This window comes from Argopecten irradians, chromosome 1, assembly GCF_041381155.1.
Source record: "Argopecten irradians isolate NY chromosome 1, Ai_NY, whole genome shotgun sequence".
NCBI classification, from domain to species: Eukaryota; Metazoa; Mollusca; class Bivalvia; order Pectinida; family Pectinidae; genus Argopecten; species Argopecten irradians.
Window position 1 is genome coordinate 9,735,477 of NC_091134.1, and position 20,429 is coordinate 9,755,905.

General features: G+C 33.5%; 1 protein-coding gene across 2 annotated transcripts; it reads left to right on the plus strand.

Moving 5' to 3' along the window:
* Nucleotides 1-1,868: 1,868 nt before the first annotated feature.
* Nucleotides 1,869-19,402, plus strand: LOC138317031 (sodium- and chloride-dependent neutral and basic amino acid transporter B(0+)-like). Of its 2 annotated transcripts, none has more exons than XM_069258664.1 (15): nucleotides 1,869-2,167; nucleotides 9,689-9,875; nucleotides 11,012-11,143; nucleotides 11,936-12,063; nucleotides 12,512-12,717; nucleotides 12,926-13,064; nucleotides 13,800-13,934; nucleotides 14,370-14,473; nucleotides 14,836-14,960; nucleotides 15,302-15,414; nucleotides 15,611-15,739; nucleotides 16,268-16,367; nucleotides 16,562-16,668; nucleotides 17,387-17,557; nucleotides 17,931-19,402. In XM_069258664.1, exons 1-15 carry the CDS (start codon nucleotides 2,120-2,122, stop codon nucleotides 18,057-18,059), a joined length of 1,953 nt encoding a protein of 650 aa, XP_069114765.1. In that variant the 5' UTR covers nucleotides 1,869-2,119; the 3' UTR covers nucleotides 18,060-19,402. The 2 variants fall into 2 exon arrangements, with proteins under 2 accessions (XP_069114765.1, XP_069114769.1); XM_069258668.1 differs by lacking the exon at nucleotides 1,869-2,167 and adding an exon at nucleotides 3,082-3,495.
* The last annotated feature ends 1,027 nt before the right edge of the window (nucleotides 19,403-20,429 follow it).

Sequence of the window (20,429 nt, forward strand, 5' to 3'; positions counted from 1 at the left end):
CTCGGCAAGCCTCGGGTTGACCAACCAAAATCTTTCATTCGCGATCGGGTTGAGATATACCCGTCCACTTGCAATTGACAGACCCATCTAATCTTTATCAGTCATAGACGTCAATAAGGTGCAAAATAAAACAAAATCATAAGTGATAGTCACCCGCCTCCTCATCAATGTCCAAAGTATGTGTTATGAGTTTCATCAATAATTAGGGGATTCATCATTTAAAATTATCTTAAGAAAATTATTACAGACGCTTAAAGAATCTTAATAAGGAACATGTCTTGTAATGTTTACTGTTCCTTGTATAAATCAATGTTAGCAATGAATGTTAATTTCGCTGTAATTGAGCTTGGTGTGGTATTTAGGACGACCCGCGTTATGGAAATCAACATCTAAGTGATGAAAAGTGTCATGTTAACATTAAGGTACACTTGTAATAATTTTGGAGATAAAATTATCAAACTCATTTTACAGTTTGAAATTAAAATCCGTTTCGGAAACGTGGCTCGTTACATTGTACATAGCCTATCGTGCCTACACAAAGGAAACCAATCGCTACTAATACCTGGACCAGTTAAATGGACAGAGTCCAGTGGACTTGGATACACCATCCGCTATACCTGGAAGGAGTCTTGCGGACAGTACTAGTACTACCGTCTTTACTATCTGCACGGTTCAGCCGCCATGATTTATTCTTACCGCTGCAGGCGTGGCGTCCGCTTGTCAATCTCAGCGCCCTCATGATCAGCTCTCAGTCTCTTATACATTTCGGGTTGTTGCTATTGACAGTTTACTGTAAAGAGAAGCTTTATTGAACTCGTCAAACTGTATACCTGTATAGTATGTACAATCGCTTTATGCTCCTGAGGATTTGGGTTTACTTATTTGTTGTCAAAGGAGGCTCAAAGAACACTTGCTTTCGGTATCGTAATTCAGGACATGGGAATGAGTCTGGAATTGTTATATACAGCTTAATGTAAATACAATAAAACTCAATATTTGTTCAATGTCTTGAAGTAAAGTATCACATGTACTTAATTATCATACCGCACCGAATCGATATAATGTATTTATAATAAATGAATGCTAAGAATGTATTATCATCTGATTATTTACCCTTCTTTGTTTTGTAAGCTCATACATTAGAAACTGCCCTAGTATGACTTTAAATATGTGTCATGTTTGGCTTTATTTTGGGTTTTAATGTTTGTTTGATCGATTGTTGATGGCCTTAAGATAAAAGTTAAGGCTTCTATCACGTTCTCGTAAAATCATAAAGATATTCATATATTTATAAATGTTGAAGTGTAGTTCGTATATTTAACAAAATGAAAAAAATATATAATAATTTATCTCACTATTGCTTTCGGTACATTTACCGTGCTAGCGTGCTCCCTTGAAGACACATATTACCTTGGCAACGGTAAAAGTATATATTTATTTTTGAATGAAGCCCGACGAAGAAAAGGTTCATTTAATACAAGTCATAGAACGGTGTACGTTTTGTTTGAAAATCTTTATCTAATCCTCAAAGTTAAATATTTTGACAGTATTAAAATGTAAGTGCAAAAATTGAAAAAAGTACATAATGTCGATTTCAGTGACCTTAAAATTTGTAAATAGTGTTCTCAACACCTGTATCGGGATAAAGTCGGGTTGTATAGGAATTGGACGTGATTGAAATATCCCTTTTTAATAGAAACACGAAAACCAAATACACTTGTACTTATTTCAAGTTCAAATCACTTTGATAAAGGATGAGTCGCATGAGACACAATGATCGTCATCGGAATATTTGAAGCCACGTCTAATTCAACTCATGCATATTTAGATTTACGCATGACTACACATGCGCTTGTAGGCGGTCGGAAGTTTCCTTACCTGTACATCGTAGGTTAAGGCTATTTGGATTTTATGACAAGAAACTGCCCCGCAGTCATCACTACTTGTAAACAGTGCTTTGTAATATAAAGATGTCTTACTAAACTTGTGGTATACATAGATTGAACAAAATTCGAGGTGGACGGATGGGCTTTTGAAAGTTACTGTGTTTAATTAATACTGTGAAATCCATCGAGACATTCAATTATCCGGAGAGAACAAGCTTCGTTATACTTACATCATGAAGAACTCGGCATATGAGATGAATGAAAAGAATGGAAACGAAAGGGTAGGTTGTCTATTTACTCTTAAATGTAAGGTTATATATTAACAAGATTATGCCTCACCATATTTTCTATTGTGTTTTATTATTTTGTTTATTTCTTTTTTGAAAAAATATACGATGAATTTAATGACGTCACACATACATCTAGCTTTAATTAACATTAACAAGTCAAAGACATTATCATTACATTTATAGATAAAACATCACTTTTTGGTTTAATTTAAAGGTTCAAAATACAGTTACAGAGTTATTCAATCTTCAACTGTGCTATGTCACATGTTGATCTCGATTTTATTTTATATTTGATCATCATTTCCGTTGTCTTTGTAAGAATAAAAGTTTAAACAACAGAATTATTTTGTAATTTTCCAACTTTTTAAAGCACAGATAAAGACTTAATTGATAAACAAGCACTGGATTTGACTGAAATACTTACATGTATATATTAGGGTCAGCTTGGGGACATATTTAGATACTACCCAGTTATGATTGATGCTTACGAGTTTTGACAATGTTATGTCACTGTTGGTCATTTGATGGTTGGTATATAGCACATAAACATACATAAAATTTTATATCATACAGATTCGTATATCTCGGAGAATTCTTGTCTCTCGCCTTTATACATACAAAACTCGTTTCCTATCCACTGTATTATACACAGGTATATTAATTTGGTATTCAAATCATAAGTATCACACATGTTTTAAAGATGGGGTTACCGCCTGTCACATACTGCCAAGTCGTGTCGTACGAATTTGTCCCATTATTTTTAAGACATACTCCACATGCTAACACATATGTATATATGTTTAGTTTATTTAAATATTTGTAGTTAACTTTAATGTCATGTCACACGTGTGGAATAAGCAGCGGAACTAGTATAGGGTTTACGGAATTGATGTGGGTTGGCGACATGGCAATGCGGCCAATGTATTGCATCTGGGGAGATAGAAGATTTTTGAATGACACTAGTGAACTTTGACGAAAAAACAGAAGGAGACAATAGATATACTGAGCTGATATAATGCGAAACACAGCATTTATATTAGTTGAAAGAAACAAAAGAAAAATCATAGCAGTTCGCTATAAAGAGACCTGGGAGACATTGGCTTGTTAAAAGTCACAAAGATGAGAAAAACACATTAATCAGATCTATAATCGCGATGACAAAAAAAGAAAAAAAAAAGAAAAAACCCTTATCATGGTTTAAACATTATACATGACAACATCAGTTTATGACGTAATGATTTGGGGGATTGAACCAGGATGTCCATGAATGGGAAAGTGACTGAACATTTATGGAGGTGAGACATTTGGCAGTTTAACAAGTAAGTGTGTCATCCACACGTTGATAATGGGGAAAGCCCGTTATGGTTTGTAGGGAGGAGTGACCTCATTTTTAAGGGTGATTAATTGTTTTCTGTTAATTACAAGCCGTAACGCAGGCCAGGACACATACCTTTCTGTCTGAAAAAATGTTCATATGTGGGTCGGGAATTTAGTGATAAATAGATAGGTAAGTTTGCCGATCCTTGTCCAAAAAAAGAAGGTAATATTGTACACTATACATTATGACAAACAAAGGGAAATGAAGTTTGGTATTCAGAAAATTTCATATCGTCGACAACATTTTTAAAATTTGATAAAAAAAAAATCAATATTAGGACTATTTCCATTTGAAAAAAAAAAATAAATTTACAAAAAAAGGAAAATGTGAATTTGCATTTAGTTGTTTTATAATGTAAAATAATACTTGGATTTTTTGCTGACAATACCTATGGGTATGCGCAAAACATTGGTAACACGTCACAGTATTTTTACGATATTCATTGAATGACATCATTGCGGTCTATACGACATATGGAACTGAATAATAGCTTACGAAAAGATTGAATCTATATTCGTATACTTTTTTGATGCTTTTCATTTCATAACCCAATCGCCATTGCCCAAAGTCTTTCCCTAAGCACGTGTACTGATTTTGTGTTTGCTGTTTCCACGTACCCGTGTCGTACTAGCCGTTCTTATTTTCTTTTTGTATTGCTCTAAGCGACAGTATCACTTTTCAAAGTAGTGACTGTAATCGAAAGCCGTATGAAAAGGGCTTGGAGCAAAATCATTGTTATCATATGTAAATGTTAATATGAACAAACCCATGATCTCAACAAGAAAGTTTTGACCCGAGGCTCTCAATTCATTTCTGATTTTTTTTATCATGATGTCAAAAATATTTCAGATTTTGTGGATTACATGCACAGATATCTATTTAGCTTTTACCATCTCCCTGTTGCGTTCTTGTACAATTTACTACATGACATTATATTCCTTAGTGTTGCTTAGAATCTACATGTATGTTCCCGGAAAGAGACAGTAAATCAACTGGCATTAAATGATAGTAAATAGAATACATTAACGGTTACTCGGATACCTCTTTAAGCATCATCAAGCTGATATATGTTTTTGTGTTAAATAAGAGTGTTTGATAATCTCCAACGATAATGGAAAGCGTACATATCTTTCCAATGCAATAACGATCCCTGTACATACATATTTAGAATCTGATGGATTACCCCATACATGTTATGAATATCAAATGACATTCACACACACGAAGATGTTTTACATGTATTAGTAAGCTATTACCTTTAAAGTTATTATGAATTGTCATTATGTCGTAAACCAGAACCAGTTTTATCTGTGCAAGATCATACGCTAATCCCGCTGGGATTTTCACTGTCAATACATTGATAAAGCGACTTCTAAGGTACAGCAAATCAGCGAATGCATACTTCGATATATTTTAGAAAGTACCTTAATACAAAATTCTGAAGTCGACTGATAACCATTGCCCAAATGAAACGTTATATACAAAATTATTGTCCTCATATGATATAAATGGAAGGTCATGATCAGATGAAAAGGTTTGCCTATATACATATGATATGACTACATATTTATATATAAATATAGGTATTGTGGACATGACTTACGGCGGTGGTCTCACATGTCAGACGAAAGTCGCTTGTATACATATATATGTAAACACTGGGGACGAAACCCAGCCTAAACCAGGTTACTTATGTATACATAAATTTAAGACATCCTTTTCCATAAGGGAACTAAAGGTTTTTTCTAATCTTTAATTTTTTAGACTGAAACAAAACGGAATGTATGCCTCTTCGTGTCAACATTTTCATTAAAAAGATTTGATATAGTACATGTAAATCAGTATATATAAAAGGTTAATTAAAAAAACGTTAAAAATGAACCAACCGGAAGTTAGAAGGGAACATTTTAAGAATCAAAGAAAGTTCTAGGTTTAGTATATCCATCCACTGGAATTTGTCGTTCGAATTTATAGTTCAATTATTAGAATATAAGAAAAACCGTCAAAGGGTATATTTATTGATTGTTGATCAAGTTTTCCCTTGAAATTAACTCCGAACTTCACATAATTTCCACGTTTTGTGAATGTTGTCAACGAAGAGGGGATCGCTTACGCTCTTGAAACGCTGTGTTCTATCCTTCTGTGACTTATTCATAAAACTGTGGAACATGTTTTCAGTTCTAGATTTATTGTTGATTATTTGGGATAAACTGTTTGTGTTGGTTGATTAACAGTTCACACCGCGTTGGAAGGACTTTAATTATCATTAACTTCAAAACAGAGTCATATGACTTCTAACAGCTCAAACAATACATTGTCAATAACAAACTGTTTAATGGCGTGTTTATGGTCTCCGAGAATAAACATATCCCATGTTTAAGTTATAGAGTTATGACGTCATAAAACTCCAATGTTTACATCATAGAATGTTTACATCACCAATAGAAATCTTTTGTATATCAAGGCAACTCTTTACCTCCTCTTAAATTTTAGGGTCATTTTGCGAATAAAAAGGTTATGTGGGACATTAAAGATTCTGTACTTTGTTCTTTTATAGGAGGATCAAATGCGTATATAGCTTATCTTCTCTCCACTCTAAGGTGTCGAGGTGATTAAAGTCGGAAGGACCGTAAAAAGGCGGTCACCGTGCTCTCCATGACACCACAATAACAACATCGTGTTAGGGTCGCACGAAAACGTATGGCTTTCTGAACAGAAAATCGGAATTTATAATACTGCATTAAAGTATATTTATATTTGGGTAGGTAGGCATTGCTTGGTGAGCATAAGCGCACAAATATAATGTGTACTTTCTCAATATTAATGTAAATACATTTGTATGCAGCCCACACTCACCATCTTACAGTAATGATATTGTCCGCAAACTAGTTTGAGTGTGTGACAGAATTGAGACACGTCACTTCACTTCGGGATTCATTCAAATTCAATTTATCTTGCGCTGTGCTCAATGTTTGATATCAGTAAATCATTTGAATATATAAACTATGCAGTGAAGTTTTAGAACCATTGACGTTGTCTTATTGGAACAATGAACACTTTCATATTGATAATGGTTTAAAAGTCATTATTTTTGTCTTTATTGCTTAAGGTGGTATAAAGTGTCTGTTGAAATATGTAATGGTGTCATTGCTATTATTTTGGGATATTCAACAGATACACAAATATATATACAAATATACACATAGAAACTATAGTTTTATTGCCAATGTATGGTTACCAATGAGTTTCAAATAAGTGTACAACATCGTATAACAATATTATATTAGTATCAATAAATTTAACCCACAGAATAGCCTTGCTAAGACCATCACACGAATACACACAATTATATGATGGCATGCATACTGCTAGAGCGGTCATGTTGGTCTTGAAAACATTTCTGACCTAAGAAAGACAAGTTAAATCTCCACAAAAGGTTTCGCATCGTTGTGTGAAGCTTGCCACATTAGGTAGAGAACTGTATTGTAAATAGATAAGACCTTTCCGAACACCCTGGGACTTTAATGTCTTATACATACGACTTTATTTACACGGAGTACTGTTTAATGTCCGGGTCCACTATTTTTCTCGGTAACAGAAAACGTGCGATGGCAAAATTAACGCCAATGATGTATTGTGTCCGAAAGAAATGACCGCCGTTTGACCAGTCGTAAAACGAGCAATTTCTTCATTTAGAGAGTATCTTTGAAATCTGTTTACAAAGTTTACTGTCTTGTGATAAACCTAATAGTCGTTTGATGGGAGTAATTCCAGCTGGTAATTGCCGTTTTTTGGGTCACCAAATCTCCATTCTTTTGGACGCTCCGGGCGACACTCTCTCAATACTAAGGCTTGGAAAGTTAGTACACTAGAGGTATTAGCTTTGAATGTATTCCTTTGACAAAGGTCACGACAAGGTCAGCTATTTGACCCCTACAAAGAAGCTGCAGGCACCCCTTCTGAATACCTTATTTAAGGATTATATCTTCTTTTCATTAATTTGTTATCACATTAAAGATGTAATCACACGTTCAGATAACTCTATTACTATAAGAATCTTTCATATGTGGATATAAAGGATAGTGATATTATATGCGAGGGTCACAAAATATTGTAAAATTCCAGGCTTGCCGAGGGTTGACAACATTTTGTGTTCCACAGAGTAGAATATCCCTATGCTTCATATCCATGTATGATTGATTTTTTCTCATAGCTTGCCGTTTTATTGCAATTTTACAACAATGAATTGTGTAAGTACATGTATGAGATAAATTTTTAAATTGTACTTCGGAATTACGGTACAACAATAAATATCTAAGTTTCTTCTGTTTATTGATGTTTTCCCAGCAACCAAATACCATACTATTTCGTTGTCCTTTTTAAGGCACCACAAAGCAAACGAGAGGGGTGAAACGAGTGCGCCTTATCTGGGGCCACTCTAGATCTGTTTGCACAATTGCGTGTCTGCATAAATTATGACATCAAAATGTATAAACACGTACGATTCACTTAACTTTGCATATATAAAAATTCAGACATTGTGTATTTTAGTCCTCATATTGTCATTACGAATACGTTTTTATAACCATTCCTGCATATCTAATACTTGAAGTACTTTAAGAGTGTCTGTTTGCGATTTTCTTCTTAAACACGAAATGCATATATGATTTATAACCACTATAAGAACACTGTTTACTTTTATAATTACTGTAAAGTGTGATTGGGTTTCATTGAGTTCATCTGACATATATCTTAATTATATTAAGAGGGGACATTAATTAAACACACAGAAAATTCAAATATAAAAACAAACCACCGATTGGTTCATTCAACCCACCAATAATAGAAAAGGAGGCACGCGTGGTGACCAGGTAGTTAAAATGCATCAATGTTTTGTCACGAGCCTTTTTTATACCACACCAAACAATGCTAAAATTGACCTCATACCAATGGGTACCCTCTAGCAGAATGTAAATATGTTTATTCAATGATTTCTTCTGAAATAAATAATTCAAAGCAAACTGTATGACTCGTTATTTTTAAGTACACATTTTTGCGTAATGTCAAGAGAGAACTGAAACGCGGATTTATATTCTACTGATCGCTAATTTATGTAATCGTGACCTAGGAAGCCGCAAAAATTTATATCCGTAAAAATAAAGTGTTTTTACAGTATTTGAGTTATTTATCTGAAACAGAAAATATACAAGATATGATAAGGGAACGGACAAACAAAACAACAACAAAAACAAAACAAAAAACCCAAAACAAATACACATTTTATTAATCTAATCAGGGTATACCTTCCCTTCTCAAATATATTTAATAGAGATAATTTCATCGTCAATCATTAACATGCTTTGTCATGGTACATCTGTTTTGAATATTATTACGATAATTAGTATGGTATGATACTTTTTATATTGAACAGTGATGACACTATTCATTGAACCTCCACAATGTATATGGCGATTGACAGGGTCATCCATCATGTTAAAATAGACAGACATTCATGTTACATGTATAGAACAATACAAAGAACATCTGCTTAGTGTTGTCTGCTTAGTGTTGACGTCAACTTTAATACTAAGTATATGAAACTGTTTGGTTGAAAATATAGCTATTGATGTTATAGAGGAAACTATACACAAAGAACATACATGGAATGGCTGATTACAATACAATTCTATTTACGAACGGTCAAATAGCTGTTCTTAGGTTCTTAGATTTGTTCTATAACATTGCGTAAAATACGACACCTTTCTATACCCTTATCTATTAGTGAAAGCAATCCTCCGAAACCTCGACAATTAATGTGCATGTGCCACTCGACTAAATCGTGTAATACCGTGTGTTATGTCAGAGTTATATTTAAAAATGAAAACATACCTCTATAATTGGGTTGCTGCATACATTCTTAAATACTATAGAAGGCTATAACCGGCCAAATTCTAGATTATGATATTCACCTGAATTCTGCATTTGATCAAACATGATCTTGAAACTTGAAATGAAATGCCAACTATAAAAAACTGACAGTAAAGCATACGTGATAATATCAGCAAATGAGTTATAGATAATATATGTAATTATTAAAAAGTCAATATTCATCTTTTTCCTTTTTGTGTTTTCAGGATTCAAGTTACTATAACGGAAGTCAGGTAACAGAGTCCAACGGTGACCTAACGGGTAGTGGCGAACCGGAAGAAGATCGTGGAGAATGGGGAAGCAAGTGGGAGTTCATCCTTTCCTGCATTGGTTTATCTGTGGGCCTCGGAAATGTGTGGAGGTTCCCGTATCTGGCGTACGATAATGGTGGAGGTACGACAAATTATTATCCATATTATGTCTTCTAATAATTCGAAATTTATTGCGTTTTCGCTCATTATTCGAACACTCAAATAACTCGAAGTTTTATCACGGTCCCTTCGAGTTCGTATTACCCGAGTTCCACTTTATATCATTTCGTAAACTTGAAATTTATTTTGCGTTATTTTAAGTTTTAGTCATACCAAAATAAATGGATTCAACGAGGGACAATCAACTGCTAGTCTATTACTGTACACTTTCATGATTTGGCGTAAAACGAACAAATCTCAAGATTATATTTTTGACATATAAAAAAATGGAGTTGAAAATTCATGTTAAAACTGGCATATTGTCAATCATTCGAAACGTCATGTAATTACAAATATTACAAAATGTAGCATAAAACACAAATAATAATCAACAAAATAAGGATGCTGTGTCGGTATATATAATAAAGATACATGCTCGGTCATGATCATGTCTTTAATGATGATACACATGTCTGCCGTAAGGTGATTTCAAACTTTAACAAAAACACTGACAAAAATCACATCTTAGCCCCAGGCGATGTAGAATACCAAATCACAAAATTATACGAAACAATACACAACACAAACACACGTAAACAATAATGTTTCCGTCAGCTGTCGTTTAATATTGCTCTATCATTGTGGTATGCGCCCGCGGCAACTTTCTGAACCGTGACCAACGATAGACGGTGCATCCAATCGTGAACCATCGGGACTTTACGTTTTAGTTTTCGAAAAGTGCCGATTATTCATGTACCATGTCACGGGAAGCAACACAATACACGCAGAATTAGTATAATTTACAATAAAAGTTAATTTATATTTGTTATGGTTTACTGAAAAATATCTTTATACACTGCAACATAGATAATTTTGAAACGATATTGAAGACGAGACTGTTTCAAGCTTATTCAGAAGGAAGCAAGTCATAAAATGGATGAATTAGAAATACCTATAGCGTACACGACAAAATACATAGGTCTAAAGTCATAAATTGTCATAAAATTTTGAAAAAATGGCAGGTCAAAGATCGCTAATATTCCCCCTTTTTTGTTCGAAATTATATTAATTTTGAAAAAAAAGTTGCCTTTAGTTATGACGTCATTTTATCTCACACAGCCGCCTTCGTGATAGCGTATCTGGTGCTGCAGTTCCTGATCGGTAAACCAATGTACTTTATGGAGCTTGTGATGGGACAGTACTCAGGGAAAGGACCAACTGCCGTCTGGAACATGAATCCATGTGCGAAAGGTAAACATTAATTACGGTAGGACTCTAACAAACGGTACCCATTTTAATTATTATACGTATTGATCATTTATTAATGCAGGCATTGTAAATTCATGTTTGATTCATCTCAAAGCAATTGCAGTATTTGTTAAGGTAGATGATACTGGCGTAGGAATAAAGTGGTCAATATTTCGACAAATGATATTGAATAATTTGTCAAACACAAAGAAGAGAGCTACGTAAACGAAATCACTGTGTGCATATCTGATTAAGTAATAATTATGCTCAATCATGGGCTTGATAAAGTCTTGAATACGTTAATCAACATAACAGTATCAATTAATTACGTACGCCTAAGGGGATTTATTTTACAGTTATTATTATCCAACGGGAATTAAACATAATGGAATAAAAATGGATTATAATGTTCAAAAATATCTTACGTCATTTCGTCATGTATCTACAACTTTTATATCTTCTTTAATGCTATCACTAGATTGTGGAAATTCCCGTATGTTAGATTTTATTCATACATATTACCGGTATTACTTAAGAGGAGGGATCGCCCTCATATAAGGATCTTTCAGTCGGAGGAAACCGGAGTGGACTTTAAATGAAAGCATGAACGCAACCCCATTATCTTACATGTTTAGTTAGTTAACGTACTTGATTAAAACATCACATTTAACTGTTGCCTCAGTCTTTTATCGACAGATTTTGTTTGCACGACGACCTTGTTTCATAAAGTATATATTTTTAAATCAGGAAAAATATGGAACTTGTCTTTCTATAGATATATGTTTGTGTTTGCAGGCATTGGTATAGCTATGGCCCTGATTTCACTGGTGGTTGCCATCTACTACAATGTTATCATGGCCTATACATTATTCTACTTCTTCTCCTCTATGCAGAAGACATTACCTTGGACCGTCTGTAAACCGGTAAATATGGTCCTGATCCTAAATTGTAAAATACTTCACAACATTTTCAGCTTAGAACGATGATACATACTTTATAAACTATATATTTAAACACTGACTGATTGAGTGTGTAGCGACATGTCATTCAATAAATGCACTGTCCTATGTTGGGTTTTTATTACTTAAATCGAAAAGTGTCCTCATTCAATGAATTTTATATATAACAAAAATCAAAAATACTTTTGTACCATTATTTTGATTCTGTACTGTACATGGATATCAAATATTGTCTTTATCTTGATCTTTAGATTGAAAATTACCGCATATAAACCACATGCTCTTTACGGTATTCCGCTATTACTTGCGATAGTCCTTCAACAAATATATAATTTAGCTAGATCTGTTACATGTACAGTTACGGAAGTAGAAGATAGTAAAAGTTTTCATTTTGTTTATGCTTTTGATTTAGGAATGGTTGCCAGATGGCTGTGTTGAGCAGACGGTAAAGAAAATGTCATACTGTGTTGCAAATGTTACTGCGAATGAGATATTGGGTGTGTGTCGTTGTACCGGGAATGCTACCTTTGACAACAGTCTCTTTGATGCGGGATTCAACTGTACTAATGCTACTTACCAGGGGGATTCACCAATCCCTGTGGCACAATTCTACTTCGAGTAAGTGTTTCAATACACCGGATCATAGAAATTATTTTAGGCAAATAACAACATATACTAAGGATAGAACATTTTATGCACATTCTATTGACCATTCTAGTGGGTTTTTTTGTAATTTACGCTTAGTTTTAAGTCGGCAATACATTTAATATCCTATCAATTCATGTTTTCTACGTTATCAGTTTGTGTTCGTTTTTTCCTTATCCAGCCGAGATGTCCTAGATAAAGCTCCTACTCTTAGCAACGACAACATTGGCGCCCCCTTGTGGAAATTGGCACTTTGTCTGCTTTTATCCTGGATAATCGTAGTTCTCTGTCTGATCAAGGGAGTTAAATCATCCGGCAAGGTATGTCGTATATCCTATATAAACCAACTAATATTCGTGGGTGATTTAAATACGTGTATTTTGTTGGAATTACGTTATTAATAATGTAATTTAATTTAATTTGGTTATTAGTTATTAACACTAGAAAATCACCGCTAAAACGTATGAACTACAAGTATATGTATACATCTTATAGGGCGTTTTAACCAAATCTATCAACGATAAAAAAAGCGACATGAAGTCGTTGTGAAAAAGGTATTAGACGTTAAAACTGCGATATTTAGTTCACAGTAGCTTAATGGCTTGTACAAGGTAATGGTTTTGATTTCGTACAACTCATTATAACAGGATATATTGCTTTCTATGAATGCAGCTAAATTTAATGCGGTTCAGATTACATTTGGAAATTCAGTAGGTAAAGGGATAATATTTTCAAGCATCTTTAAGAATTCTAGCATTCTATATGAGGTAGCGAAACATTTAAGCATAATGGAGCATTCAAATATGTAAATCTACCACAATATGGAAATGTTGTATCAAACTAACATCGTGGCTTGCCGATAACTACATCGATGTATTCTGATGTTATTCTTAGTAAAATCTTGAAATCTTGAAGTTATGAAGTAAACACAAACTCATAGCGTATAATAGTGTCTTTTAATAAATCTGATATAAGCACGTTGATGCATAGATACGGGACAACTTTATTAAAGATAATATTTAACAAATGACCGTGGAATTCATTGTAATATACAGGTGGTGTACTTCACTGCTACCTTTCCTTATGTGATTCTCCTGATCCTGTTGGTCCGCGGAGCTACCCTTGATGGTGCTATTGATGGTGTAATCTATTTCATCGTCCCAAAATGGGAAAAACTACTCGATGTCAATGTAAGTATATGAGACATTAAGTCTATGAACGTCTTTAAGAAAATAACTTACATATCGACAGTTAAACTTTTAATATATATTTACGTTATTACATTGGCACAAGTCCAAGCTTAAACTGGGTTTAATGATCATCTGCAAAAGTTTAAGCGCTCTTTTCGTAAGGGACCTATGTCTACTCAATTGATTAACGTTTTAGTGGTATTTGGTGTTTAATTTTATCTACTTTGTTTTGATTTCTGTATCTATAGCCTAACATGTCTATTGTAATATTTAGTTGATTGTGTACAATTATTTTTCATTTCTTTTTTTCATGCAAATATCAAATACCATCCCAACGTTTAACAAATTCCCTTGCATGCGTAGTTGTGAATTACTCTTACTATCGAAATTTTATATTATGTAGATGTGACCTATTATCTTTAATATCCTTTGTAGGTGTGGGTAGCAGCAGCTGGACAGATGTTTTTCTCTCTCAGTGTGTCTTTTGGAGGTATCATAATGTTCGGCAGTTATAACAAGTTCAGCAATAATGTCTATGGGTAAGTCTCCATATCAGACGATGAAGTAAATATAAATTTTACGAAATAAGCATGAACAAATATGCATGGCGTTTCTCTCTAAAATTAAACGTACAGCATATTAAATGAATGAGAAATGGACTGTTTGAAAGATTCTGTAGTTATTAAGAGTTAAAAGTCGAAAACCTCGTTATTACATTATGTTAAAAGAAAATGATGGATACATGTACATGTTTCGCTGCGAAATGAATACACATCTTATAAATATGTTTAATAACTGAACATAAAAAAGATAGAGTGTCAATAAGGGTTCTATGGAGTGAATATGCTGCCGATTAATTATTATTATCAATGCTTGATTTTGATATGCCTTGTTTTTCCAGTGACGCCATGTTGATAGCTGTGATGGATATTGTTACTAGTATTATCGCAGGGTTTGTCATTTTTACCACTTTTGGTGGAATGGCTAAGGAGATAGGTGTGGGAGTCGAAGATGTGGCTAAATCAGGTAATTACACATGACCTACGCTGTGACCTAGAATAGCAATTGTTGTATATCATATACGGGCTGATCTTCTTAACTTATTGCTCTTAATGTGTATTTTTTTTATAATTATTAGGCAATGTTTAGTCCTGTAAGTAGGAGACATGTGCATGCTGCAAGCTTTATAGACTAATACACCAGCGGAATGAGTTATAATGATTTTTGTATCAGTTTATTACGTGAACACCCTTTATCATATCTTCAATTCAATCTTTCAATAATGACATTGTTTGGACTTTTTGACTGACTGCTTCTGATATTTCTACATATATTTTTTTATAACTTGATAATGATATTTTCTTTAGGGTATGGCCTGGCGTTCGTTGCTTATCCTGAGGCGTTGTCAAATCTACCGCCGTCACAACTCTGGTCAGTCCTCTTCTTCTTCATGTTGTTCACGCTGGGACTAGACAGTGAGGTAGGCATAGATACAAGGCGCTTAATACAACATTACATACAATATCAGATTTTGATAAAATATAGAAAGGGAAATAATTTTCTACAAAAGCAAGTGTTTGCAACACAGTAGTGTCAATTTTAAATTGAAAGAATATACATTTCACAATTTATACCGTTATTTCATTTATTTAATTTGTTTTAACGGTATGTTGCAGTTCGCGCTTTTGGAAACCGTCTTGACCTGTATCCAGGACGAGTTCCCTCACCTGAGAAAGTACAAAAGCCAAATGTGTGTCGGTCTTGGAATTATCCTCTTCTTCCTTGCTTTACCGTGTGTCACACCTGTAAGTATTTATGAACTGACCAAAGTGATATCCGAAGCCTCTTCCTAACATGCTCAAAATTAAATCAAGAATAATGGTGCACGGAATACTGTGAAAATTTGTGTTGCAATCTAGTGCCGACATTCATCTATGGAGAACTTCACAATATTTGCAAGCTTATTTTGCCTCGCCTAGACTGCTTTGTATTCATTGTCTATTATTACGAGGGAGGACATTTTCAGAATTACACTAGTAGCTTAATGAAACATGTTATAATTAATTTTGAAGTAACACCGTCATGAAATAACATGTGATTGGAAGTGAATGATTTACTGATTATCATTTTATTGATGTGGTAATGTGAATATATTTATTTTCACCAATTAATGGCGTGTTCAAGGTAAACGACTACATTATTACAATTCAGTTTCGCGATTAACAGTTTCAACTAACTGTAGTAAGCAATGCTATACATATAACCAACAATGTAACCGTTCATTATTCCGTAAATAAATTAATCCAAATGCTATTTTACCTTGTTACTACCAGGCCGGAGATTACATTGTTGGATTAATGGATCACTACGGTGCTGACTTCTCTGTACTATTTGTTGCTTCCTGTGAGTGTATAGCTGTCATGTGGGTTTATGGTAAGTTCATCTTTATAAATTAGACACGTTTTATCCAGATTTACGCATTCGGAGAAATATGAAAGCATTTATAAGTAAATTCATTTTAGTCATTTGGTATTGAAAGTTTCTTATGACTTGATAAGGTTATTTGCACTTGTTTTATAATATTTAGAAATTAACCTTTTCATATGTGTATGCTTTGAATGTTACAGGCGCCAAAAGGTTTATGAAGAATGTAGAATATATGTTGGGATACCCACCAAGACCAAAAGTTTATTGGCTGTTTTGCTGGATTGGTTGTTCACCTATACTGATCGCGGTAAGTTTGATTACATTTAATATACCTAACCCTAAAGCTCATAGTACGTGGTATATAGCTCTATCAAATATAGTATATTAAAAAATAACTATTGAGTAAGTTATTTTCGCCACCACGTAATGTTTATCGTTTATTGTATAATTGTGTCGACGTATCATGGAAATCAAAATCAAGGCGGTTTTTATGTCGTAACTAAATTAACTTGTTGGTATTAGTTACCTTGCTTATGTGCCATATTTTAGTAAATATCTTATTAGTTATGTCGCCTTTCCAAGATTAACAAGACTTAACTGATAAATCGACTTAATAATCATAATATATTGACTTCTATAAAATATGTACGTTTTAGGGATATGATTATAGTTAAAAGTCGCCGTAATCCACATGACGTCAAGTCATCGTGATTTTCACTATAAGTCGACTTAATTACCATGATAAGTCGACTGATCGTTATTATTTCGGCAAAATAAGTTAAGGAATGTTATACGATAGTAAGAATATGCCATCATACTACGTAATTAGTTGAATTTTCCTGGATTTTTATATATTATCACTTTTCTAAATATGCAATAATTTTTGGAATAATATTTCTATACATGTATTCGTTTTCAAACTAATTGTGCTTTAGCGTTCATCATTGTTTGAAAAATATCTTGTTCATAATTATTTTAAACTTATTATGACAATGACATTGAAATATGGGATTTTTTCGTTGCAGGCATTGTTTATATACAGGATGGTACAATATAAACCTATAGAGATATCAGAAGATGTGCCCTATCCACAGTACGCCCAATCTATTGGATGGGTACTCACGTGTTTTGTCATGTGTCCTATCCCCATCTACTTCGTGTACAAGTTCCTCCGAACTGAGGGCTCAATCGTACAAGTAAGTAACCATGTATTGGTTTGGATAATAGTATATCACTTTGAATGTTTAATTTAACACGTACAATATATGTGGTTATAATATTAACTTCGAAAACACATCGTTGTTATAATTTATTGCCATATACTACTATAATGATCTGAACGTAGGTTCTTGCTTTTGGTTAAGAGAACAATATGTAACGTGTTTTATAAGAATCACAATGCAAATTGATTTAAGGAACTATATAACATTTACATGTAGATTATCTTAATCTCCTTATGAAAAAATACAACCATTTGTATGAACTTAAAATGTATCTGTTTCTTAAGTGGAAGTTGTTAACGACATTTAATTTATAATGTGATATTTCAATTGTCTTTAAATCTTACAGCGACTGAAGGAGATTACGACACCGACAGAGGCCTGGGGACCTAATGACGGAAGCGATAAGATAAAAATGTACCAACCAGAACCTGCCAGGAAATATGGTATTGACAACCCGAATTCAACACATATGTGATGACAACTGAATATAATCTCTCTGATGTTCGCAACATTTGAGTGCACTTTTCGTTATCTGTAGATCTGAATTGTGCATAATTTTATTCAGGGAATTAATATTTCTCTTGCGTTACTGCTTGTCGCGATGACGAATGCTTACTGAATACCTCTTTACCGTTGCCACTTTCCTACTTTGTACCTATTTGGTAATAATGCAGGTTATTGGATCAAATGTGTGTGGTTCATTTATGCCGTTCTAGAGCACATGTAGCAATGTAACTAGCGCCTGTTAATTCCATTCAGGGAGACATTAGACAATGAATAGAAGTAGATGAATGTATTCTTTCGCCCATGCCTATGTCCGGAATCTCTCTACATTGAAATCGATTCCTTTGATTGATCTTGTGCGCTTTGTTGGCTATTATTCACCTTTCTGCACCGAAAATATTAGTTATTTTTGCACGTGAAGACAACGAAGTAGATATTTCACTTGCTCAAAATATTGAATGATGTGTACAAAGTCTTTATCGTAGTATGCAATATAACAAAATAATGAGATTGTTAAGTTTATAGCAGCATAACATTTTGTTTTCTCTGTGTCTCCGATATCTCAAATGAAAGAATCACAGCTAAAACAATAAGTGAAATTAATGTTCATTTACGCTATTAGCGATTCACACGTGTCTAGTTAGAAAACAGCGATAGTTTAATCCAATCTGGGAAATATATCCACCGATCCATTACATTATTTCACTCAATACATCATAAACCATTATGTCATCAATCTCAGTGTTTATACGTCAAGTTTACATACATTTCGTCACATGAATAAATAAGTTTACGTCATTTATTCATCTTTTATGGCGCATGAATTATCATCCTATTTGTATTTAAAAACATGAAAACACCCTTGATGGTTATGAATTTCTGAAGAAAAGACACCTTGCTATGTCTGGCCAACACGTTCTATTTTTATGTACCTGTAAGTAGATCGGTACTTTTATATATTCCAATCTGATAAGAATTACATCTCAGAATGTCTTAGTGTTTTTGTACTATATCTGATGCATGGACATAGATAAGGACATGATATTTTTTAGGGTTTTTTATTTTGCTTTATTGAGTATATACATTGTTTGAATAAATGACTACTAAATATTCTATCCACTGCAGTACATATTATATCAAAAAATTGATACAATATCATTACTATGTAAAACAATACCTGTGAAAAGGGTACAACTGTGTGTATATTGTTATTCTACACTTATTGTCTGATTATTGTATTCTTGTGATAAATTTCCCTCATTTGTATTTGACATGACATATACATAATTCATGTGCATTAAAACTTTATATCGATATCGGAGTTTCTTTTATATGTGATGGCTTGTTGATGTGTATACACTATGTCTGTGTTCAAAATGTCTGTGACAATTAATGACAAAATTGATTGAGTAAAAGGACAATGTTTCTTCAATTGGTAATTTATCAACAGTATACGGAATAATTCGAATGCTTGGTCAATGTAACGTGAAACCTAAACCGTGGCAAAAATAAACCACGAGACATCATTCTACTAAGAAAATGTGCGTAAGTCTAGAAAAGAAATGAAACAAAGTTATCGCATTTCAACACATCATTTTTAGTTTCGGTTGTAAATTATATAACGCAGCTATGACATACTTTGTTTTAATTGATACCAATGGACATATCTAATACTATAAGAAAAAAATAAATGTATTTTGTTGTTCATGAATACAAAATGCATGTTTGTTTTGTACAGTAAAAGTGATTTACACACTTGGAAAATATCATTTATTTAAACAAGAAATAATACCTGAACGAACGTACTGATATATAAATAACGACTAAAAGACATCGGAACAGTTCATGTTCAGTAACCTGATCTAAGTGGAATTACAAATTATGGTAAAAAAGGGCTAAAATGATACTTATTGATATAATATACAAACATCATGGTATGACAACAATACTTACAAAGAGCCCAAGAGGCCTATGGGCCTTTACGGTCATCTGACTATTGGCACAATACAACATAGTTGTTTAAGATTTTAGCCTATTTGACTAATGTGAATGAAGATCAATGTCACTTTTTTAAAACAAATATGGCAGCCCTTTATCCCAGCATGTCACAGGCCCAATACTAGGCCTCTAGGCCTCTCAGTTATTCACAAAAAGTTATTTCAAGATTTTAGCCTATTTGACCCCTGTGGCCTTAGTTGAAGGTCAAGCTCATTCATTTGTACGAACTTGGTAGCTCTCCATCAAAGAATGTCACAGGCCCAATATCGGGTCTTTAGGCCTCCTAATTATTCTAAAGAAATCGCTTTAAAACATTAACCTATTTGACCCCTGTGACCTTAAG

Coding starts and splice junctions, on each gene's coding strand:
- LOC138317031 (XM_069258664.1), top strand. CDS start 2,120: ATGAAGAACTCGGCATATGAGATGAATGAAAAGAATGGAAACGAAAGG. Junction 14,474..14,835: donor TTCAGCAATAATGTCTATGG/GTAAGTCTCCAT, acceptor TTGTTTTTCCAG/TGACGCCATGTTGATAGCTG. Junction 16,669..17,386: donor GTTCACCTATACTGATCGCG/GTAAGTTTGATT, acceptor TTTTCGTTGCAG/GCATTGTTTATATACAGGAT.